This window comes from Thunnus maccoyii, chromosome 10 (genome assembly GCF_910596095.1).
Source record: "Thunnus maccoyii chromosome 10, fThuMac1.1, whole genome shotgun sequence".
In the NCBI taxonomy this organism is placed as follows: domain Eukaryota; kingdom Metazoa; phylum Chordata; class Actinopteri; order Scombriformes; family Scombridae; genus Thunnus; species Thunnus maccoyii.
In genome coordinates this window covers 9,945,911-9,971,897 of record NC_056542.1, presented here as the reverse complement: position 1 = coordinate 9,971,897, position 25,987 = coordinate 9,945,911, and the positions used below count along the sequence as shown (strand labels likewise).

Below are 25,987 nucleotides of genomic sequence, written 5' to 3'. Positions count from 1 at the left end.
CACAAGTTATATTTATACTTGTGATCTAAGAAACGTTTACAATAGTTTACCTCACCCACAATAATTCCATTCATTTTTAAATATCTTTTGTCACTTTCTTTTTTGCTTTGTTTTTAATGTCTACTTTTTGCATCTGTCTTTTTCATTTTTGTGTAGCACATTCTATTGTCTCTTTTTTATGAAATGTGCTCCATAAATATAGTGTTCTTGTTCTTGTTCTTATAATTATTATTATCATTATTGTATTGTATATTGCATATTGTAGGTTTAGGATACACATGTACCAATCTGATTATGTTATTTTGCCACTTTTAACTGGAAGCTCAGTATGGTGAGTAACGTACTTGAGTAAACAAAGCTTTGATTAACTGGTCTTTACTCTGACCCCGATCTTAGAAAAGCTCAGATATGCTTTACACAGGTAATGTGTGGCAAGGTCATTCGTCAACCTTGTGTAATTAACTGGGTGGCCTGAAAATGCACCTTTAGGATACCATTAACCCATGCTAGCCTAACAAGGCTGTGCAAACACAGGATAAATACACCGGCAAACACACATCTGTGGCTAGAGCGAGTGGGAGACCAGAGAGGAAAATCCATTTCATGAATATTGGATTTCATTATGAGGGTGAAAAAACAGCTTTGCTGTGGATCATTCTTTAATGACCTAAAGTCCACATGCATGAATCTTTTAGCAGTTGCTGTCTGTTTGATATGGGTGAGGGAATAAGAGAAAAAAGAGGGAGGAGAGCCATTTTCCCCAGTGGATTTTGGACGGACCAAGAGACGAGACTAGGGTTGAGCACCTGCATCATGGACTTAGACAATCTTTTTGGCAAACAGGTCATCCTGTTGCAGACATTAAAAGAGTCCAAGTGGGGTTTCATTTCTCAGACACATTTGATGCAGATTATCTTATTTATGGAAACCTGCAAAGGAGAAACAACAGATTCTGGCTCCAGACTTGAATGTTTTCTTTGTTTTCAATATGAGAGAAAAAGCTGAGAGCCTCTCCTCGCCTCCAAACTGATCCTCACTGATTGGCCAAGAGGTCAGACTGCTCACTTCAATCCTCTCCTCTCTCCAACCACTAGACTCCACCACTGTTCAGTTGGGTTTGTCTCTAACAATTTAGAAACAATTCACCTTTCTGGCTAGGGCTGAATTTACACAGACACAATTTTCTGAGCAAATGTGACACAACAGATGTGTGAATCTGATTTGTATGCAACTCAAATCTAACATCCTGATATTTTCTGTGTCTTATTTTAGAAATGGAAAGCTGTCATGTCAAATATATTTAGTCCTAAAATATTTTTACTTTTACTCCAACAATTCTCTTCCAATCAATGAGTGACTCAGAGATTATTGACATTCGAATGAGTAACTACAAGGAATGCTGTGGTGAGAAATGGCAATCAACTTAACATGCCATGGAACATGATGCAAGTTAATATTAGTCAGCTCAGCACTGCCGAGTTGATCTGTCACCTTTAGTTATGTTGTTGCTCTGCTGCTCAAGTCTGGATTTTGTGGTTATATCAAAGTACATCTCTATTTAATGATACAACCCAGACTATCTGAAAAAGGGATTACATGAGATCAAAAGGCTAGTATATGTGTAAGATCAAAAGCTCAAAGCTGATATTAATCACTTGTAATTAAAATAAATGCCACATTGGTATTACTTTATTAATTTTTTTTTCACAGTTTGCCAGAAAGCTAATGCTCCTCTGTTATGGAGCTACTTAAAATGAGCAGCTTCAACTGGAGATGCAGGTGGAGAGGCACAGGCATGAAACAAATGTGGCAACCAACCTGGCAGAGCTAATAAATAAAACAACCAACCACAGGCAGGCATAGCCCTCCATATGGTGTGCTTCTGTCTCAACCAACTCAATCTGGCTCATCCATCGTTTGTGAAAAGCACACTCCATCCCAGGAGGGGCCTTACCCTTTCCAGCCCAGCCAATTACTGCCTTTAATACAGCATTCTCCTCACCCTCCACTTCCTTACATGCAGGCGCTGTTATAGGTACCGTCTCCGCTTGACCATCTTAAAAACAGGATTCATCAAGACCTTATGAATGATGTATCCATTCAATGTCGCCCTAAAGTCACTGGTTTGCAATGTGGGAAAGGTAAAAGCAATATGCCACCTCCAATACTGGAGTCACTAGTGAAGCGATAAGGTTGTGATCCCTCACTGGCTTCCCATCAGTCAACACTACAATCTGGTCGATGTCATGTCCAGCCAAACTGGATTCACTGCAATCAAACCTCATCTTTGCAATGCTTGGCAAGTGATTTTCCTCTGTGCCACCCCGACATGCCTATAATGGAATAATAATGTTATAATATCAATAACTTAATGTCAAATATCAGTCACATACTTTAGCATGAGAAAAGTATGGACTCGCAAACATTTTGCCAATTGTTAGCAAGTTTTATCAAAATCTGAGAAATTAGAGATATCATCTGTGCATTTAAAAATATGGTGTTTATTGTGTGTGTTTATTGTGTAAGTGTCCGAGTTAGGCCATTGATGTAATTTGTAAGGCTACCTCCTAATTCTATTAAGTGAAGTACCCAAAATTCAACTGTAAAAATGAATGCTTTCAAGTCAATTGTAGTTTTAGTATTAAATATTGTTGGGTGAACAGTTATGTGTGATGTAGCCTAATGCATTTGCCATATTGTGACATATATTGATATCATGAAACTATTTGTATTAATATTGTGATATTTATCACAGCCATATGAGTGACGTCAGCCTGTCACCATGGAGAGTATATACACCAACATCTGCTGTTAAATACCTCTGACAGATTATTAGATAGTGTCTTCTTTTAACATGCATGGCATGAATTAAGTTGTTAATATCTGCGCACATTCCCATTAAACTTGCTGCAAGGGGAGTATGTTGCAGGGGGCATCACAGCAGGAGAGGCACAGCGTTTATTAGAAGTTGTGAAGATGTGGTGTTCCCCAGGTAATCAGGCCAACACAGATGGTTGACAACTGTGATGGTACATTTTTATCACATATGTCCATTTCCCTCTAGGCATTAAGTTGCCCCAGAAAAAAGCAAACAGATGGCCTTAGGTTGTGCGCTCGTGTCTTTAAGTGTTTTAGGTGAGAGCAGGAAGTAGCAATGGGTGAGTGGGCACAGTCAGAAGGGCTGGTGCGTCCCTGGGTCTGAGCACTAAAGCATAACTTATAGAACACAAACTGGCTGGGTTTTACATTATAATAAATGCAGTCTTACTGTAATGCAATTCTATCCATTTCCGTGTTTGACTATGTAATTGCTGTCCTCTGAATTGAAATGTTGCAGTTTCAAAGACGCAGTATTTCAAAGCCGTTCAGTCTATATGGCTTGACAACTTATGTTGTGCCATCTTTGCTTTCACCCTGTACAGCACACTTGTATAAAAGAGAATCTCTGCTCATTTAGAAGTCCCTGCTTTAAGAAAAAAAATCACTGTGCCACATCAAACTGTACTGTCAAAACCCTGACAACGAACGTCTATATATTTCAGAATAAAATCCTCGCTGTGATGTAGGGGAGCAAAAATGAGGAATTAAATGACAGGCAATGGCTAAAGTGCTTCTTAGTCAGTATATTATATGAAACATGTTTGCTCAAGTGCATCATATTCAGCTCTTCATACTTTCATTTAGTGACAATACGTGTTTTAATCAACTGCAATCCCTTACATGTACAGTATGATGTCATCTTTTTAATTGTCTGCAATAATTGAACCTTAAGGCAAGTCTATTCCCACCATCATAAGTCTTCACATTAATTCACCACACAAAACCAGTCTGGTAAAAAATCTAATTAAAGGAAAATCAATAGCACCAGCAGAATTCCTTCCAACATTTTTGGATTCATAAATGTTCTGTAGGGCTGAAGTAATATGCAATTTTTAGATGAAACTTTTCGCGCTGTAGTCGATCAGCTGCTATCTTTCTTTTCTCTCATCACAGAAAAAAGAAAATCTTAATAGAACCCCAATGTCAATAAGGCTTCATCGTGATGGATTTAAAAGAGGATCAATCACGCCAGTCTGATTGAGAAAACACCTGCACTGTCTGCCCCACATTTGTCATGTCTGATTTAGCTGCCTCCCTGTAGTATACAGATCAATTCTGATTACAGCTGTCAAACCTAAAATAACAAACAAAGGTAACTGTCGGTTTGATAAAGCAGATATTTACAATAAATAGGCCAACATGAAGCTTAATAACAAGTGTTGAATAGGGACATCAATCTTCTATGGTTCAGATATCATCCGATGTAAATCTTCAATATTGTGATTGCTCTGACATCAGCCTGATAGAGATTTTGTTTTGTTGTTTTCTAAGACTACATTTTCGAACTTGAACCTTCACATGTTTTAATTTGTATTGGTGGCCTCTCATCACATCATCAGTCTGTGATTACATTTTAAATGTGCCATTTGAAGGCATCAGTTTTTTTTTTTAGTCTGTCACAGCAGAAATGCATAATATCTTTGTTTTTGATGAATCAGTCAAACAAACTCAGTGGAACCTAGATCAACAAATTCACTTCTATAATGTCAAGAATCCCAATAGCTCTGATAGTGACTCTAAATACAGCAGTTGCTGTCACGTATAGATATCGACTTGTCAGCAAAAATATGTTGTATTAGAGTACTGTTGCCCAACATTAAGCAGCTAATTGCCCTTTTCTGACACCTTCATTATTTCTTAATGGAATTGGAGGTCCGCTGGCCAGATAAAGGTCACATCGATACAGCCTGTACCCCCTTAATGGGGAGAGAGTGTGATGTTTTGCTGCTATGACAAAATGATTTCACATTTCTGGAGAGAGTGGTGCTAGAATAGTTGTTTTTTATGTACTAAACTTATTTGAGGTTTACAGCCATGGGCAGCGCCAGGGTGGGTGTTTAAGCCCATGATCTTTACTGTTAATCACGCATTGCATTTTTTTTTTACTGAACCTAAATCATAGCTGCAGGAACCAGTGTGTTTTGAACAGAATGGTTGGAGTGTAGCACTGATAGAACAGTAAACAGAGCCCCTCACCCCGTGTAGTCTTGTTACACAGACCTTGTTGCTGTTTTTCGGAGTACCAGCAGGAGGAGTTCCCACTGACAAGGTTCATGAGCTGACAGTGAGCACATAAAATGAAGCAAGTAAAGCAAACGCAACACTGGACAGCTATATTTACTTAGAACTCTGTTGTAAAAGCTTTAGCAATTGTCCATCAAATTGTTAACTTTACCATAGTATTACAGTTGGCAGCACATTTTGTGTGTCTATATGCACTTGCAGACTGATCATAAGACGTTAACACAATGTTAGAAAGCGAGTGCTAACGATGTAAGAGACGGTCCCTTGTTCCTGGTAATGATGATAATAAAGTGTTGTAGTCAGTGCGGGCAACAACACAGTTCCCTTGCCTGATCTGTGTTCAACCAGCCAACCACTTGACTTAACCCTCTCCTGGACCCCAGACAGCAATGAATGCCGAGAGGTTTGCAGGTGTACCTTGATAAATAAATAAATAGATAAATAATATGACAGCTGAACAGAACTGTTCGTTTATTAACTTCTGCACAGTGGCTTAAATATTTGTTTAAAGCTGGAAGGAGCATGTGCCTTATTTTATGGAAAGTTTGCCATTAAATCTGGCAGTTGGTAATTTTACAGACTATAATATGTGCCTTGGTGGGGGTTTTTATTGTTGAATTTATTGTTCCATAAGAAATGCCACATCAAATCAATAATGTAAAATGTCAGTCACATTATCAGGACAGGGTGAGTTTCTTGTACATTGTTTGAATTATTGCATGTTTTCATTTGTTTCATATAAGGAAATGGCTGTTTTTTGACAGTTAATTGTGTGTTTGAAGTAATACTAATAATAATACTAATGATAATAATCATTTATTTATTAAGCACTTATTGATATTGCTTTATTTATTCATTGAAGAAAGATCACAGACTCATTCAAAGATTTCTGGGCTAAGAGGATCTCCACTGACCCAAGAACCTTCCCTGCTTTCAGCACTATATTTGATCAGTATATCAGCACACTTTCAATGACAGGAAATATCAGGTTCTGGCAATATTTTTATTGATATGTTTACATGTGTTCTAGTATTGCAATAACTGCTGCAACTTGGAGTATAAACAGGAGTTCAAGAAGGACGGGATGATGAGGAATTTTAATTGGAAATTTGACTTGCAGCTCTGGAATGATATTATGCATTTGAATTAGTACAACTTGGACACATTCCTTCTTATTTAGTGCTGCTCTGCCAGAAGAATAAAGCAAAGAAGTAATTGACATATGTTTTTAACGTGCAGCATATCCTTGAAATGTCTAATGAAAAAGATTTTTGAGCAGATTTTGCAAATCACACTGGCACTCCAGGAATGATATTTGACAACAAATTAGATAGCACTATTCACCAACATCCCTCAATGAATAAAGGAACAAAATGCAATTGAAGCGCAATTTAAAAGCACAGCATATCCTTGAAATGTCTTAAATAATGCCCGCATTGAATATTGTGAACACAACCACCCCCATGCAGGTCCAAGCACTAATGGAATTTCACTCACTGCATTACAAAACTGGGAAGAGCTGCGCAGGCTTTTAGCGTTATCCAACCCCACATCTAATTAGTGAAATATCATAACACAATAACAAAGCAGTGTCTACTCCCAAACCCAATTATTGGTCTATTGCAGCACAATTGTTTGATGAAATCTCACCTAACATCCCAATTACCACAATATCAACATAATATCACAAATGTGATATTTTGTTCAAAAAATATCCCTATGATCTTTTGCTTCAAAATGTGTGCAGAAATTTCCAACACCCAATACCCAGAGGAAATGGAGAAAGGAATCCAATTCTTTCAAGACACTGTGGAACATTTCCTGTAAGTCCCTTTTATGGGCTGTCACAGCCAAATCCTTGGTGAAATTCTGCCTAACTGAATCTTTACTGTCAGAATGTCGTGCTAATACGGACACTTTATTACAAGAAAATCCCATCGGCACCTTCACAGCTGGAGCTGGAGCCATGTGTCGGCCTCAAACGACAGGAGAATTGTGGCATATCTCTAAATCACAGCATAAGCTCTGAGTGGTGCGCCAAGTACTGCCTACCACTGGGCATCGGAATGGTTTGTTTTCCTAATTATGTGGCTTTCCAAATAGCAACACCGAAACTGGTATTTGATTGCTGTGTATGCTGCCAATTTTAAGGAGTATCTAAATATAATATTTTATGTAACCTGTGGATTCCTGACAAGTTCCAAGCCACTTACCATGATGTGGGCACACTGCATGAGTGTCTTATTAGAGGTGTGCTGCCTCGCTGGAATGACTCCCTAACCAGTGGCATATCACATTAGCACCAGCTCCTTAATGCCGCAATATCACACAACAAGTGACCCTGAAACAATTTTACCACTCCCACTCACAGCAAAATCACCCAAACACAGTTTTCATTGGCAGGATAAACCTGCCATGTTTTTTATTCCACCTAATCATTTGCCTGCAAAATCAATCCATCTCGATCACTGCCTGTTGCGGGTCTTTGAATCCCTCCTCCCCTTCCTCCCTCACACCATCTGTCTCTCTCCCCTCGCTCCCTCCCAGCAGCCCTCCTTCAATCATTTTTTCATAACTCCTCCATCTCTCCGGCCTGTCCACCCTCATAAGCTTCCTCCGTCTTTTCCCCCTGCTGCTTCTCGCTCTCTGCATAAAACATACATACTGCACACCACATACGCTGCGTGTAATGCATGTTTTGTGTGTGCAAATCCCATGTCAATGTGAGAACATATCAGCTGATGATTGGCGCATGGTGGCATTGAAGCTGACCACGCCTGATTCATGGCAACACGTTTCTCAGCTGCTGACTGGCTCATTATCATTTAGAACTACTCGCTGCACAAACTACACACCCACACGGTCTGTCGCTAACTCCTGACAGGAATTAGAATTATGTGAAAGTCAGGAAGAGAGAGATTCTTACAGTCACTATTATGTAGTGCCAAAGTCCGGGGGCCCAGCCTCTCATATGCCTTTTTTTGTTCCCATAGGAGACAATGTTGGTATGTGGTGCTCGTTAGCACACCCTGTGTCGCTTCTCCACCCCTCACTCATGCCTTCTCTCTCTGTCTATTAAAGCCTGGGACACAATTATCCCCATTCTCTGTCTCTCTCTTTCACCCTCCATCTCTTTCGCTCACTGTGAATGAAAGTCTGGAACACAATTACCCCTGTTCTCTCTCTCTCTCTCTCTTTCTTGCACTTTGTCCATCCCTCCCTCTCTTAATCTCTCCCTCCACCTCTTATGGCTTCAGGAGAAGTCTGTGAAGGGAGCAGCTGCTGAAATATTTATTGATCTGTTTTCCTCAGTTTTATTTATTTCCCTCTCTTCCCTCTTGCCCTCCCTTCCCCTCCACACAGACCCAGAAACACCTCCAGCACCACAAGATGTCAGAGGCGGCGGAGGGGCTGAAAATCCACAACACGAAACCATTATTTAGCATTTGTTGCACCCAGTAGTTTTACCTGTGTAAACAAAAAGAGAAGCACAAGGATGGGATGAAGGCAAATGTGTGAACAACAGCGGCATCAGCTACAGCGAGAACAGATGAGGCACAGATTGAGCCGTGAGACAGGTGGATTGTTTGGCATATTTTGACGCCGGCATCCGCTGCAGGGGGTTGTTGACAGGAAACACCAAGGTGCTGCTCTTTTTCTTTTTATGAGCGTAAAGGAAGTTGTACACAACTGCAGGCTATTGAAGTAGTAGTAGTCATGGCAACAATGCCTTAAGCAATTATAATTGCATTCAATGGTAACAGTGTTAGTACTGGACTAAATGGATTCACTGATGAATCTGACGTTATCTCTGCGTAATTAAAGGGCTTCCGTGCTATCGTATGTCCCGGGGTAAATATCAGCGCAGTTAAAGTGGAGTTTTGAGGTTACTCCAACGGCGAGCAATTCAGTAGTCATTTGAAGCTAATGTTTTTCTCCAGCCTTCTGTTGTTGCACAAATGATTAAACTTACACACACATACACACACACGCGCGCGCGCGCACACACACACACACACACAAGGGAAGATCACACACATAAACACATGCACATGCTGAGACACAAAAAAACCACACACAAAAAGCTAAGTCCCATCGCTAGGCATGGCCTGCATTAGTGCCTAAGCCTTTTCCATTGATTTGCCGGCGAGTTCCTTGTCTTTTGGTAATGAGGACAGGGAGAGAAGCGGGACCCTCGTCCCTCCCGGCTCCCTTAGGACAAGCCGCCTGCACTAATCTGAATTGTGTTTCCAATGATGCTAACTCCCTGGCACAAAAAAAAGATTAGAAGGAAAAGGAATAGCGGGAGGAAAATCACACAGCGCTCTCTCTCCCCCTCTAACAGTATTCATTCCTCTTAAATGTGTAACATCTGCACATCACCCAACAAGAAAACATCTCTTTTTCTCCCTCCCTCTTTCTTTTCCCCTGCAGATAGCTCAATCTACAGTTTGGATTGAAGCCTTGAAAACCAAAGGGATGAAATTCGCACTCTGCTGAGGCTTGTTCAATTTTCTCCATATGAATGCTATTGAAAACAGATCAATGAGAGTTATTAATATCCACGCTGATGTATATATATATAGGCTATATATATATGTATATATATATATATATATATATATATATGTATGTATGTGTGTGTGTGTATATATATATATATATATATATATATATATATATGTCTCTTTGTGTCCCTCATGGCTCGGCTCCCTTGGCTTTCCATTGATTTACCGCTTGCACCTTTAGTGAAGTTCATCTTCCCAGTGGTCTAAGTAAAGGAGCTATTCCACAGTGTACATATGTATACATTTATTTCTATGTAAGAGTGCAGGTAGGTGTGTGTGTGTGTAGGTGTGAGCATGTGTGGGTAGTGGTTGATGTGAGTACATGAGCTGCCACTTATTCCTGCTTCTACAGCCACTCGGCTCCCTCTTGAATGATCCTTCCCCTGCACTAAATAAAACATAGCCTTTTCATTTGTTACATTGAGAACCCACAGCTTATATTCATATTCACACCTGGACCAACGCAGGTCTTTAAGCTGGGACTGGGACACAGGGAGGACGAGAGGAGGTTGTATCGAAGCGAATTACTACAGTAATTAAACACAGTATAACTACCTGTCCCGAGTTGAAAGCGGTCCCAGTTCCTTTCCATTACACTGAACTCCATATATTATAACTGTAATTATAATTGCAAACAAGTCTCGCTGTAATCATTATTTATGACACTGACACTATGTGTAATTGCCAACCCCGCGAACCAATATGAGAGGCCCAGTAAAGTGTTTATCAAAACCGACAGGAGAAATCTCAAAGGCAGCGAGATGGTGCTGCACCCGACTATCATCTGCAGCAACATTGAGGCTAACCTCAACCTAACCTCAAAGGATTTGAACCTGTGACCTCTGTCACCACTCTGGCCAGAGAGCTGCTAACACTATGCATTGTAGAGTTCAGCCTCAGCCTGCCAGGTCAAAGGGTCACCAGCTCAGGGGTTATTCATCTCTGTCTAGCTATTAATTGGAAATGCTGCAAAACCCACATAGTGAGGGCAGGATATTGAATACAACTTTATTCTCTGTTCTGGTCAATTGGTTATATTTTACTGTCTTTGATGTGGATCCTGAACACTTTGAAATCAGTCAGTCAAGTGGTTGCGGTGGTTGTGTGACACAATTCTTTTTTAAGGTTAAAGTCAGAGCTGTTTCACTTCTAAGTTAATCTGAAGAAGTCAGATAATTGAAGTGATTCTACAAAATCATAAGACTTGATGAGTCATCAGTGGGTAGTGTTTGACTCTTTCAGAATTTCTAGTATATTTTAAAATGTTTCTGCTGCTTAAAGCTTAAAATTGGAAAATCTGAGTGTGCTCACACTGTCAGCATTACCTAACATAGCTATGCCTACATGCACGTGTACTTATCCGTTCAAAATTGTTCATACAGCCAGCATGACAAATTGGGTTTCCATACTAAACCAAACTCAGCTACTGTCTTTTCCAGTCCTAGGTCAAAACACAGTTGTATTTTCATAAGGTAGTATCTTGGCTCCACTGTGTGTTAGGAATAGATTCTGTAGAAGATGTTGGATGAACTGCACCATAGGCCACCAAAGGAGCAAAAGAAATTTTAAAAAGTGAGACCCTAGGGAAAATCATCCAGACCACAGACCCACTCGAGGCTAGTTAAACCTCCAACCCTTGTCCTTGAGGCTCTTGAGACAAAATCCAGGCCCTCTTACTCCAGTACTTCCAGATAAATTAAACTTGCCAAAATGGCAGCGCATTTCTAAGCCAAACATGGGAAACAACAGCACACAGAGACTGCAGATTTCAAAGGGAGGGAGAAAAAGCAGAAGCCCCTCCAGAATAGGAGCACAAGGCATCTGTTGATGCTGGCATCTCTCTTCTCTTCATCTCCAAGCCAAGACTGGTGATCCAGTCGAGGGTGTGTGTGTGTGTGTGCGTGTGTATGAGGGGGCAGGAAAGAAGAAGAGTTGGCTACATGCTAACATGTGCAATGTGCATTGACCCCACTTGGCCCCCATATGTTGCTGAAACAAGAAGGATTGCAGGTTTCAAAGCGACCCGCCTGTTTTCACCTGTGTTCCTGCCTTGTACACTTCCTCTTACCAGAACCTACATCTCAGCAGTGCATGGTGGTGATAAGACCCATCTGTTGGACTGTTTGAACACTAGTGACTAGTATACACTACAGCTTGCAAGTGTGATTTCCTACAGTAACTGCAATAATGGATATCTGTGAGGCAGAGGTCTGTTTCTCAAAGATCTGAATTTAGTATTCAAATTGTATTCTTTGATATGTAACCTTAAACGTCCTCTGCTGTGACCTATGTAGCACCGTAAGCAGAGGCAATTTCTCTTGTCATCTTCACTTTTCACTGAATCAATGATGGCATTATTCTCATTATCAGATCTTGCAGGTTTCTGTCATAACAGGAATCCTTTGAGCGCAGGGTAAATTGTTTAATTTCATGTGGAGGTGTGTGCGTGCGTGCGTGTGTGGGTCTGTGAATATATTCGCAGGCTTAATGTTTCATCACTGGTAAAACATTAAAACCTCACACTGTTTGGTCTTGTAGATGAAACAGGTTTTGATTAATTGCAGACAGCTTGTGTGCCAGAAATAAAGCATATAGATATTTTACTGTATGTATGAGTGGGTGCTTGGCCATCCTCCTTTCCAGAGTTACTGCTCTCAGAAATTTTAAGTAAAAAGGGTGAATAAATGAGGTAGAGAAAGGCATGATGGCATGCCAGGAGCTGGGCATCACACCTATGGAGTGGTTTGTGGATTCACACGCCAAACCAGTAGGAAACCTTTGAATAACCTAATGGTGTTTTGCAACACAGGAAAAGCTCCTTTTCAACCTGATTGGCATGCCATTGCACAGGTCTGAAACATGTTTTTGCTATCTGTTTCTGAGGGTGTGAAAGATAAAATGCCACTCTTCCATAATAAATATTTGTCATGCATAATGTGGAGTGGCTAAATGAGTGATAATAACTGTCAAGATGAAGAAATATCTTCAGATGAATTAAAATACTATAGAAGAAGTACAGTCATTCAAAGTAATTTCTCTCATAAATCTTTAACCAGGTAATAATAACTCACAGACAGTCTGCTTAACAGTGCAGGTGAAGTATTTTGGCAACCACACACCACATTGGTTGGACTCTCAGGAGCAGAGCTACAAAGGATTATTTCACTGCTGCATGATTTATCAAGCAGCGGACAGTGCCCTTTTAACAGTCATGTTCTTCCTTCATAATGCATGCTTTCACCTTAAAAGAGGGACATGTTGTGGACCTACAGCAACTCAGAGCAGAAGATGGGATGCTTCTCCAAGATGAATCTGATTCACATGTACTGCAATGTGCACAACTCACATCAATATCCAATTATTTTTCAACTGTGGCTCACATGATTGGTCACACCTTCATGCTGCAAAACCCACAGGTTACAAATTCAGAAGGCTGAAAGCTGCAATGAGAGTCAGAATGGTTGTAGGGTTGGTTTGTGTGGTGCCGAGACCATCGTGTTGGTGTGCTGTGTACGTCCTGCAGGGCTGTCCGTCTGCTCTCTGCCTGGTGTGGAGAAGGGACTTGCTGTGTCAAGCCAACCATGACCGGCTGGGCTCTCCTGCCCAAAAGGAGCTCAGAAGCAGGAGGATATAGCCCGTCTGCATCTGCAGGTTGTTAACCTCACATCTTATTGCACTGACACATCAATTATTGTTATTAAGGGCTGGAGTAATTTATTTATATACTGATTTCCCACAGGACAAAGGCAGGACTAATTGAGCCAGGTGTGTGTATTTGTGTGTGTGTGTGTGTGTGTGTGTGTGTGTTCATGCTAGATGGGCAGGGGGGAAATTAGAGTACATGGTGAGAATGCCGCACACAACTAATATATGTAGGAACATCCCATAGCATGGTGAGAATATTAGGGGATGTCATGAAAAATGCAAGAAGATTTTAAATATTCCCTGGTCAGCGTTCCCTGTGGACAACAACAACATAACAACACTGTCTGTTTATATTATTCATAATGGACGAGCAGATTAAAATGCCATCTGAATCTTCTGGTTGAGCAAGTTCTCTCGACACTTTAAAAGGGTTTTCAACTGGAGGAATTTTAGAGCAGATGAATTAAGTGTGTTTTTCCTCTTGGTTCAGTTGTGGAGAATATGTTTTAAGCTGGTGATAGAAAGAGGGAATTACGGTTTGACTAACCAGCCAGTGCAGGTTTGACCCCAACTGTCCATCCTTCACAATGTATCTGTCTTTGTCTCTCTCGACCTTGGTTTTGAAGAGAGAGAACAAAACACTGTCTTTCTCTCCAGGGTCTATCTGCATTGCTTCTACCCCTTACTTACATTAACCCCCACCACCACCCCACCCACAGATATCCCCCCCCCACCCCTCTGTGCAGTGGTGGTGCGTCGTGTGCGTGGGATACCGGGCCATTCATGTCACGTAAAGGAATGTTCACAGAAGACTGGGGGTGGGAGTCTATTTTATTTATTTATTTATTTATTTTTGCTCAGAGTAAACATGCATCACACGTTGCTTACACTGAACCACGAGGTTGGCTTGGAGATGAACCTGGCGCTGCACTCACACGCGCAAGCACACGCACACAGCCGCGCGCTCGTGCACGCACGCACGCACGCACGCACACAGACATACAGCATTTCTCCTTCTCTCTACATTTCTATCTATCTTGCAAATGGAAAGCCGGAGCGCAGAGGAACAGCAGACACGCGTGAATCACAGGCAGGTAGAACCCCCCCCCCCCCCCCCCCCCCCCTCTCCTCCTCATCATTAGTATTCACCTCCACGATCCTTTTTTTAGAAAATGAAAGACAAAGATACATGCGTATAGGCGAAGCAGCACAGAACCACCAGGACATCGCTAAAGTAGCTCGTAAGAACTTACCTTTCGACAACAGAACCAGGATGAAAGCAGCCAACGCGTTCCGCAAGAGGGGGCAGCCCATGATGGAGTTCTGATTGATTTTCTGCTTGTTTTTGCAGCCAAAAGCCTGGTTAGCTATCCCTCCTTTATGATGTCGTTGCGGGGAATCTGTGTATAAAAAAACGAGCCAGCGTATTTCAACAGCAATAGTCCAACGCTTCTACATGTGACTGGACGAAAACATCAGTCTTATCCACTTGACTTTTCCTTTTAATGACCCCCGTCGGAGAGAGAGAGGCGGGGAGGGCTGTTTTTCTTCCCCTGTGTAGAATCTCTCAACCAGAAAAATGTCAGAGCAGAAAAAAAAGACAAATATCCCAGACACTTAGTTTGGCTCTCAGTGCCTTGAAGAAAAGATATATGTTTTTGGAAAATGCATGGGAAGAGAAGATAAAATTTTAACTGTCCAACGACTTGACATGAATATGTGTTTTGACAGAGAGCAGGATGGGGTCTGTGCGTCCTTTCCAGTCGCAAGTCGCCACTTCAGCCTTAATTAGCCTGCTCCCGTATGTCTCTGTTGGTATGCAGCGCGCCTCGTCGCTCCGCACTCAGCGCGTCGCAGGCAGCAGCAGCATCACTGAATGCGAGGCGCACAAGAAAGAGCATGATTGACAGTTCAAGGAGAGCCCCTTTCTCCCAATCACAAGCCCCAAGGAAGGAGGCGGGATTTACGATTGCACCCATATCCCACTCGGAGAGGCCGACCAAGGAGCATCAGCGGCCAATTGCAAGCGCGCAGTGGGCGGGCATAGCGCGAGGCGAAGCACGGCGCGGTGATAATGCAATGTGATTTATAGCCAGTTCGGTGTTGCTGCAGTACTCAGAGAAAACAGTCCACAGGGGGACAGGCAGGCATAATAACTACAGGGACAGAGGTGGGGGGTGAGTGAGGGGCAGGTGGAGCCATATGGGCTCTGGTGCGCGGCTGTTTTATACACTGAATGAAAACAAAACGAGGTCGAATGACAGGTTGCACGGCTGATGAGCAGATGTTATTCAATTGCTGAAAATGAATATTGTCAGACCAGAGGAGGTGAAACTTGTAAAGAGTGTGAAAAAAACTGCCCACGTGTATAGGCTATAAGTTCTGGGTATACTGGGTGGACTGTCAGAGCAGATTGCAACAGCACTGCAGAAAAAAACACCATCTGATCACACTGCTGACTTAATGGCAGGCAACATAAACCCATTTAGGCAGACACTTTATATTAGTAGGCTACTAATGAGCCATTTATAAACGTGTTAGCCTCTTAGTCTCTGCGCAAAAGTGTGAGAAGCAGTTTCCTATAGTGAAGATCTAATTTTCTATAAAAGGCCATTCACATGTCGAGATAATCATTTTGCATGAAAGCTAGAAGCCGGAGACAGACACCAGACATGGCACAGGAAGTTGCAAGATGCCTTGAAAACTTGACTGCCAAATTTATGCACGCATGCATTCCTAACATTTGGCAGTTCATTACAGTCATATTGCATCATACATCAGTGGACCTTATAGTCAGAAACACACACAACATTCAGCTCCTGCAGTGCCCACTGGGTCCATTTTTTGCAATATTTACATTCTGTCTGTCTGAGATGTAATATGGGGCATTTATATATTAGCTGCTGTAGTGTTTCATTTTTGACTGATGCACTAGTTTCTTTATCCCCCTGAATAACCAATTAATGCTTTATTACTGCTGAGCTCATAAGTAATAAAGCATTGCTTGCTGATTTATGATATTCTGCCAAAGTTAGAATTAATACAGTGGGGGATAAACTGACTTCAAATCTTCCCCAGATGAAAGATAGAGGAAGATGATCGGGCAAGCACTAAGAAAACTCAGGACTGATTAATGAGTCAGCTAATCAAAGCCTAGCATTAGTTACTGACAGTGTGTGATTTGTTTGTAAATACTTATTATTCACTATTAATTAGATTTGACACAGTGGAGTGAATCAGAAACTAATCGTGTTTATGATGTTAACCACTGGCTCATTTGGCTGTTATTTTCAAATGTTACTTTTTGAATTTTAGCTTTCTGATGCAAAATTAATGATTTATGATTTATGGAACAGGAGATAGATAGAGCACAAGGCATCCTATAGCATTTGTATAAGGTGCTCCAGTCTTTCATCTCACTCCAATGTAAACCCTCCACATCACTATTAGACGCATTTTTTCAACGTGCAGTATCACAGCAGTTTGTGAAATTTCAATCATCACAAATAACTGTTGAAAATAATAATTATGTTTTATGGTGTGACAATGCTGTGTTTAAGGTCTAGTTAGGTTTAGGTACAAAAACCACTTGGTTAAGGTTAAGGAAAGATCATAGTTTGGGTTAAAATGATCACTTGAGGCGTGGTTGGAGGCGGGAAAGCGAACAGTGGTCTCCTGCAGCAAGGTCCAGCTTCTTGCCATCTATTCATCCATTTATCACCTTATATAGACATCATCGGTCTCACGGCGTCTATTTCAGACATGGGAGTTCTATAGAAGTCTATCGGACTACGCTACATGTTGAAAAATGATGCTAAGAGGTACCCAGTGCGTTAAAAAAGTGAGGCTGAGGGGCGTGACAAAGTATTTGACAAGTTGGGAGTGAGAATGGGCATGGGTATGCTGTTGCTCTAATCAGCATGTCCTCCTCCTCTTCTTTGTTTGGACATACAGTAGGCTATTGTCACTGAAATGCTGCAGGACAGTTATTGTACAGCTTCCACATTAACAAAGAAAGATTGCCTCTACATGACACTAAAAACTCTGATCTAAACAAGAGAAACAGAATAAGTACTTGTGCAGCTTCATTAAGGGCCTTCATGATTGCAATCAGTTAGTCAGCTAGGTTTCCGTGTACTCAGGATATTATTTATAGACCTGTCACAAGTTTCCGTTTGTTTGTACACTATTGTTCCAAGTTATTTGATAAAAGTAGAAACACCTGAGAAAATGTTGACATAAATTTGCATTTTGACTCAGATTTTACAAAGCCAATTACCCTCATACCTCACCAGCTCCCATCATACTGTATGACATCCTGAGCACAGTGGAAGCAGGCATGCAGGAAGACTGAGACAGAAAAATATTTCTTAATTTTTGAAATACTGACATGCATAATTAAGGAAATCGTGTCGCACTTTGCATTGTAATTGAAAGTGAAGAACCTCTTCTCTTCTCTTCTCTTCTCTTCTCTTCTCTTCTCTTCTCTTCTCTTCTCTTCTCTTCTCTTCTCAGCTGTAGCAATATATCCTAGAAAGGCTTTTTTTTCTAGGTGTATAAACAATGCTGCAGCGGGTACAAAGTGCTGTTTATTTATAAAGATGACAGGTCAGGAGCGGCTCTGTAGCTGAATGGTTACTGCACGTGCCACACAACTGCAACGTCTCTGGCTCGATTCCAGCCAGGGAATGTCATACCCATCTCTCTCCCCTTGTTTCCTGTCTGTCACTTCACTGTCAACTATACAATACAAGCAAGAAATGCCAAAAAAAATGATCTTAAAAAAAAAAGAAGAAGATGACAGGTCACCATTTCCTTCCTCTATGTGTGAAGCCAAAAATGAGCAGGCTTCAGACTCAGACTGTTGCCAGATAGTATTCTGTATGATTAAGTGCCAAGTCGAATAAATCAGAGCTTTCATAAAATCAGATTTTCTGAGTCATAAATGGGACTTGGATGTTGATGTGAACGCTATTTACAAGTTGGAAACTCGTAATTATGATAACTCCAATATGACATGAACACAGCATGAGCCCACTGAACCCAGCGCACTGTCAATCTCAGCCTACTCGGAGGAGCCAAACTTTTCATTTGGGGAAATTGCCCAAATGTTACAAAAAGTAGCCCAAATTGTCATAACCCATCCAAAACAAATTTCCCCATACAATTAAATAAAAAGTAGCCCAATTGGACAGAAAAACACCCAATCTGGCAACACTGTTATCAGACTTCCAAGCTAGGGACCCCGAGCCTGTGAGCCAAAGGAATACATGTAGAGTTTCCAAGAGAGAGAAAATTACTTTGTTTGCTTCCACAAAAGTATAATAGAGGATATGATTCCTTTCGCTGTGTTTTTAAGTCCTTTTCACTCAATATGTGAAGACAACACTATTATAATTTAGATGTGAAAAAGTAGGCTGTACGTGAAATAAAACAGTACAGTAAAACTGGGCAAATATAAGTTTATCTTAAGGTTTTAGGAAAGATTTAGGAAGGCAGTAGTGTCACACTAAAACAGCACAGTGGGATGAAAGGTTGCTGGAGGTCATTATGGTGACTGTATATTTACCTTCAAACCCAATGAATCACTCTTGACACATGAAAAGATTTATATTATGAGGAATGTTTAATTGTGATCTTTTTTTTTTTACCCATATCAAAATATTTGACTTGCCAAAGCATTACTAAACTTTTTCTTTACTAATCCATATATTCATTTTCCAATATTTGTCCACAGCACCAGATGTTGAAAGAAAAGCAGGAAAGGAAACAAGAAACATTGCCAGCTAGTGTCAATGCCATGTGAAAATAAAGCAGCACAAAATTCCCTGTTTAATATCTTTCAAAATCTCAAGATTCTGTTTTTTAAAATGTGTTACTTTGCCATCAGCTTTCCCCTAAAAATTTCCATAATTTGTCCAAATTTTGTGCTACAGATCATCTTTTCAGAGTGGGTGCCAGTTATTCCAAATGTTTCCATGTTGGAGCAACAAAGAGAAATTATTATGTACTGACAAGGTTTTCAATTGTCATCAGCATCAGAGCGCTGGAATAAACAGGAATGGACTAAGAGTCAGTGCACAATAGCCAGCTATTATCTCTTTATATCTTCTGATGGTTCAGTTTAGAGTCATCCTGGTTGTTAAGTTTGGTGCGATGTTTTTCAAATTTCCAGCAATTTATTTATTGATTTATTTTTTAATCTTAAAGCATTATTGTCTCAGTGTCTGGTTTGTCCCTGACGGCAACATTGCTGAGAGGAACATGAACAATCATATTAATCCTACATCAATGAGCATCAATGTGCAGGATTAGTATGAGCATTGATCTGGACTTGAGGGGCTCCTGGAGACTTGGAGGGCCCACAGAGGCTGAAAAGACAACCTACAGACTGATAGTGGACTTTTAATTTCCAACTATATGCTGGACAAAGGCACTTATTAGTGGCATGGGCAAATAGAAAAAGAAGTACTTAAAAAAAAATCATACTTAGAGATAGAGATAGTAAAGGTGAGTAGACAATAAGAGCAGAAAAGTACATGTTTAAGGTTAGAAATGAGACTGTGTGTGCTCGCTCAGCAATTTGAAATGTTGGCTGAAGGCGAAGCAATGCAAAAGACAAGTTGAGGCAAAAGGCTCTGTGGAGGGGAACGCGATGGTAATAGAAAGAAGTAATATATTGTAAGATGAGCCAGGGAAAACTCGGGCTTAGAGCTTTTGTTGAGAGCTTCTCCCAGGCCCTCTTACTCACAGAAGAGCAGCAGACTTTTTTATGTAGAGAAAGACCTCATCTTCTGTGAAGGCAATACTAATTAGAGTAGTCATCTTAAAGCTCTGACCTTTTGTAGATTTTCTGTTTTTAACTTCAGTCTTTAATTTCTTTTTAAGTGAAAGTTCTTATAGCTGCAGAAACCAGTTATTGTAACTCATTTGTGACTTAATAATCCCAGTCATTTGTGCAAAAATGTTACACTGTCACCCTCTCCGTGTTTCATGACTTAGGTGAGTGACCATTTTCTTGTAGTTCTTCTTGTACTGGGCTAACAAGCTTCACAGTGCTGCCATGGTGCAGTTAAAGCAAACTAGAATAAATCTTTAATTCCTTTTTTTGGCTTCCTTGAGTATGAGTTGAAATTTTAGAGTTGCTGCGGTCAGGGTTTGTTCTTGTTGAGCAGAAAATGCATACTGGAGTGTGACTGACAGGCCACAATGCCAGTGAGTGCATCAATACTCATCAGTGGGAGGAACAGTGAGGCTTGTTTGATGGCGTTTAACTGAGCCACATATTACAGTGAGCTATCTTGTTAGTTAGCTAATATATTTTATGTGTGCTTATGTATGTGTAGGCTTTATGTATGCATACTTAAATGTGTAAGGGTATATGCCTGAGTCTATGCACCTATCGTTTTCAGTCAGAGTCACTGAGACACCTTGAGTGCCTGGGCTGAAATGACAGTAATTTCACACCCAATTAATAGAGTAGAGAGCAGACTCATATTATAATGTCTGATGTTGGCACCTTGACTGTAAGGACAAACACAGAAGGACACCTTGCTGAGCTTGTTTGGAGAGCGGGCCAGTTTATGCAAACATGTCTGACTTAGAGAGCGTCTGGATGGGGGAACCTGCCCCTGAAGTGTCTGCTGTAGAGCTACCAGTTGGGCTGAGACGCCCCACCAGCCTTTTTAGTATGATAATGTATGGAGATGCGGGCACGGGCACTTTTTCCCTCTTTCCCCTTGCTCCGTCTTTAAGCCCCCCGTATTAATTGGCATGGCAGAGGCGGCAGTCACTTCGTTGTAATCACTTTCCCTCGGAGAACCCCACTGAGAAAGATTGAAGGGGAGAGGGACGGAGGGAGAGCGAGCGAGAGCCTTTGGTCTCGAAAGGCTTGTCCTCTGAATTATGTTATCCCAAGAGGTGCAAGGAAGCAGACAGACGAGGGGGGGGAAGCAAGAAAGGAAGATATGGAACAAGGAGAGAGAACTAGAGAGGAAATTGTGATGTGAACTCCCTGTCTCCTAGAGAAATGAAGGACTATAGATGGAAGGAGAGAAGAACCGGATGGGAGATTCATGTAGGGGATTATGGATGGAGAAAGTTGTATTGGTGGGAAAAAGGTTAGGAGGATGGGTTAGGATGTTTGATCGACATGAAGAAGATGAGAAGGAAAAAGAAGGGAGTGGTAGGGCAAAGGAAGATGACTGGGGTCGTTTGACACTTAAAGTTCCACCTGGTGTCATCTAATTGGTTTTCATCCTCTGTAAACTTTCTCAACTGAGTGAAATAGTCAGGAGGAAACAGGCCTCACATTTCTAAATCTATTAACCATAACCTATTACAGTAATTTGGCTCATTTCCACTGCTATTAGGACCCTTGCTGTCAGCGCCTCCAAGTTGATGATTTTACATCCACTTTAAGCACACAATTGTTTTCACTGCTGATTGCTGCTGCTACAACATGCCACGCTTGTAAAGTACCTTGAAATTGAGGAACTGCATCTGAATCTGAAGAGGAGACTACAAAGAAAGCCTGCACAAGAGATGGAGGAAATGGAGAGATGTCAAAGAAAAAGGAGAGAGGAAAAAGTCCAAAATAAAGAAAAAAAACTGAAGGCTTCTTCCTATGGGGTTTAAAATCTAAATGTTGCACTCTATCTTGGTCAAGGCTACTAATTGCTTTAACCAAAGGATGAGTGTGTGGGTAAGTATATGTGGGCGCACACGGGCATATATATATAGATGTGTTTCCCCATAGGCGTAGAATGATGGATAGTAAATAAATGATGAAACACAGCAGAGGGAGAGTCACCTTTTAAGAAGCGAGTCCGAACGCGTCAGAGACTGCGGCCTTGAAGCCAGATCAAAGCCACAAGCCGAGCTGTAATAGATGATGGAATTTAATCATGTCTGCTGCCTAACTCTCTCTCTCTCTCTCTCTCTCTCTCTCTCTCTCTCTCTGTTTTATGGCTTTCAAAATGCAACAACCATTTTCTGTAAATTTTAATCCACCACATCAAATTTTTTCCATCACTGCAACACTCTGACTTTCTAGATGCAAGTCACTGACATCCGGTATTGGAGTACAATGACACATAAAAACATCAGCATAATTACTTTATTAGCGCAGACTGATGTCGAGTTTGGCCGGTCATGTTTCATGTCACATCAGTGCCTTAGTTAGCGTCCGCTGGTTGCCTTCTGGCCATGAGGAGGCCTTTTGCTGCTGAGCTCTGTCGTTTTTCCTCCATTCCCGGCATAAGTGCTGTGTCTCACTCCACAAACCATCCCCTACTAATTAAAAAATTCTTAATGATAGTACTTCAAGAGTATTCCTTATGCCATTAATCATCCACATATCCCATAGATCTTGAAACAAATGGGCAGCAAAAAACAGAACTTTTCAATGGAGGCGGGGGGGGGAAATGGTTTGCTTCATTATCATCAAGAGTACTTTTGCATCCATTTGTATCCATAACTGTTGCACTTTAAGCAGCAACTCATTAATCGATGACGCGTTTGTAGGGATTATTGAACTCTGACTCAGCAAAAAGCCAGCAACAGAGGGGTCCACAAAAGCATTTTGGCTCAGATCAGTCCAGTCAGAATGTTTAGGAAAGACAGGAGACGCCATGAAACACTTTTGCTCTGAGCCTGAATTGGTAGTCTTGCATCCAGCGGAAATGTGGCATTGATGAATAACTGGTTTCTGGAGGTAGATATCTATCATGGATAACCATGCCAACTGCCATAGTTTTAAGCTTTGAGCATGTCTGCTTATGACTGGCTCACACATCATCTTAGCCACTTCCGAGTTCCCTAATGGATTCTCTGCCCCTGTCGTCCGTCTCTCTGTGTCTCTTTTGTCCTGTTTTTTTGTTTAACCACACTAAAGCGTATCACTCCTTTTATCTGACTTTCTTTGATTTTTTTGTTTCCAGTTGTTGTCTCTGTCCTCTTTTTATTTCCCTCTCTGTCACCCATTACGACAGTCTTCCCTTCCCAGTCGCCTATTTGTCTGTTGCCTTCTTACTTTCTCTGCTTCCAACCTTCAGTTTCCGTCTCCCCAGCTTGATTCAGCAGTAATGAGTGAAGCTTAAGGTGGGGCTGGCCTGAGGTGAGCTGGAGAGAGGCAGGGAGGTTAATGAGGATAGCAACCTCGCTTTTTGCCTGAGGTGTAAAAAGAGAGTAAATGGATGAGTGAAGGAGGAAGAGAGCAAGGAACAGGGAGACAGACAGACAAACATACAGACGGTACAAACATTTGCAATAATAAATTTAGCTGATGCGTTCATGTCTAACAGCGTGACCATCAGGTCAAAAGTATGCACAAGAGTGAAGGTGGGCTTGTGCTAGAAGCAATGAATTGATTATTTTTTTTTAGAAATACATGTGAATATTTTTTTAAGATTTATAGCAATACATCAACAGTTATAATCATTCATCATATATAATTCAAAAATGTATTTATAATTTCAGTATGATAAACTATTTAGCCATCTGGGATCTTCAGAACGATTCCATCAATTTTTCCACCAAGGTTCCTATGGTTAAGAAAATTAAAAATCAAACAAGGACACACTGTCAAAGACATGAAGCAGCCACAGTTCAGCAGCTCTGCCAAGAGGATGTGATTGAATGATGCTGCCTCTTCTTCTGTGGATATTCTCACTCATTCAAACAACCCCTGGGGACAGATCATCTTTCTATGAGTCGTTAAATGAGAAAGGAAATGGACAGATGAATAAAAAAAGAATAAATAAATGACATTACATGAATTAATAAATGATGCAGAGCTTTGGATCTCAAAATACAAATTAGACTAGAGTAAAAAAAAAAAAAAGACTAAATCAACATCAAACTTAAATGAAAAAAAATCACTGGAAGAATACAAACTTTGGAAAATTATACAGCTTGAATATGATATCTCTGAATGACATATTAAATGTCTGCACATGAGGTTTTCATGTCATTTTACAATTTTGACGGCCTGTCACTTCCTCCGGTGGAATCCAGTCACCTATGTGACATCTCTTTTTGTCATCTGTCCATCTTTCCCTCCTTCTCACTCCCTCCTTCCTCCCACGTCTGCCCTTGTCACTATTTCCTTTGTTTCACTCCCGAATCAATCTTTCTCATTTCGTCCAGAATTGATTTCGCCATCTCTTATCATTGACGCAATCCTGCAATCCGCTCTCCACTACCTCATCCAGTCCTATCCCGCTCCATCTTTTGCTCTTTTTCTCCTCCTCTATCTCATTCTCTATCTATCCTCCTCTGCGTTCCACTGCAACTCATTACAAATGTGGCTCCTTTGCTCTGTCCCCTTACTTGGTAACCTCCGCAGAGTTGTGGAACAATGTCTTTATTGGATGTGGCTGGCATTGCTAAGCGTTCTGTACTGCAGAATTGGTGCCATGCATAAGATATTATGTTGGCAGCTCACAGTGCTATACTGTACTGTGAAGATAGATTACCAGTCTCACAGGTTGTTTGTGTCAAAGTATACTGATGCACTGCATTTTTTTTACCTTCTTTCTTTTCAATTCAGCATCACATCTATCATAAAAGTAAACATTTGAATACCTTGTATTTTAACAGCTGCAGTGCTATAATTAACATCTCTAAACGACATACAGTATGTTTGGATACGGAAGCAACAATATTTATTAATTCTCACTGCTTCATTAACATTCATGCAGATGTCTATATAATACAGATTGTAATTTTAGTTATACAAACACTTCCCAGAGACAGAGCTGCTCTGGCAGCAGGATAATCACATTTGTCGACTAGACAGAGCCAAACAGTGCCCCCAGGGACAGAGCTGAACTGTGGTGATTTTGGCAGAGTGGGCAAAGTTGCACGGTGTACATGCGAGTCATGTGATGCCCTGAGGTCTAAAGAGATTTCTTTCCATAAAACTGTTCCACAAAAAAGAACCAGCTATTAAACTATGACAACTATATCCTGGGCCACTTGTTCCAAAACAATTTTTAAAAGCCACCGAGAGCAATATGTGGATGATTTTGTTCTTTGTCAGATACCCAGGTACCTTACTGTAAAACAGGACATTTATGAAAGGATAATGTTGTATAATTGATAAATGTTACTATATGTAACACTGGCTTCTTCTGTTAAGTTCCACTGTGGAAATGAGTCAGTCTGGAAACATTTGAGATTGCATTAACATAACATAACTTAACATAGCATAACATCATCGAGTCAGCAAATGCTTAAAATTCAGTTTTCTACAGTTAAACCAACAAGCATATATGGATATACAGTATGTAGATATTTGTATCTTGAGACTGAAATTATTTAAGATGTGAAAAGTAAAGTAAAGGAAATCTGTGACAAACAATTATGGGCCTAAAATAGAACCCTGAGGAACTAATACTAAAGAGGGAGACTCAATGGACAGGGACAACTGGCACGTTGAGGGTCACTTAACTGATGAAGACAGCGGGAAGTGTCAGTAGCATTTCTGTCCCCTTGCTACATTGTCTACTTGTGCTGAAGGCAATCAGTGAAGAAGCACAACACAACTGTCATTGAAAAATTAGTAAAACTTCTTTCACCTCTACATAATTTTGACAAATGATGAAAGATTTCTTAACATATGGGTCTGTCGCCTAGCAAAAGACTCC

General features: G+C 40.8%; 1 protein-coding gene across 2 annotated transcripts in view; it reads right to left on the bottom strand.

The window, feature by feature from the left end:
- iglon5 (IgLON family member 5) overlaps positions 1 to 15,180 on the bottom strand; it is a 97,907-nt gene extending 82,727 nt beyond the window's left edge. For both annotated transcript variants that reach the window (XM_042425280.1, XM_042425279.1), the window contains exon 1: positions 14,591 to 15,180. In XM_042425280.1, the coding sequence (XP_042281214.1) occupies positions 14,591 to 14,651 (61 nt within the window). In that variant the 5' untranslated portion in view covers positions 14,652 to 15,180. The remainder of the gene's footprint in view (positions 1 to 14,590) is intronic.
- Between the last annotated feature and the right edge of the window lie 10,807 nt (positions 15,181 to 25,987).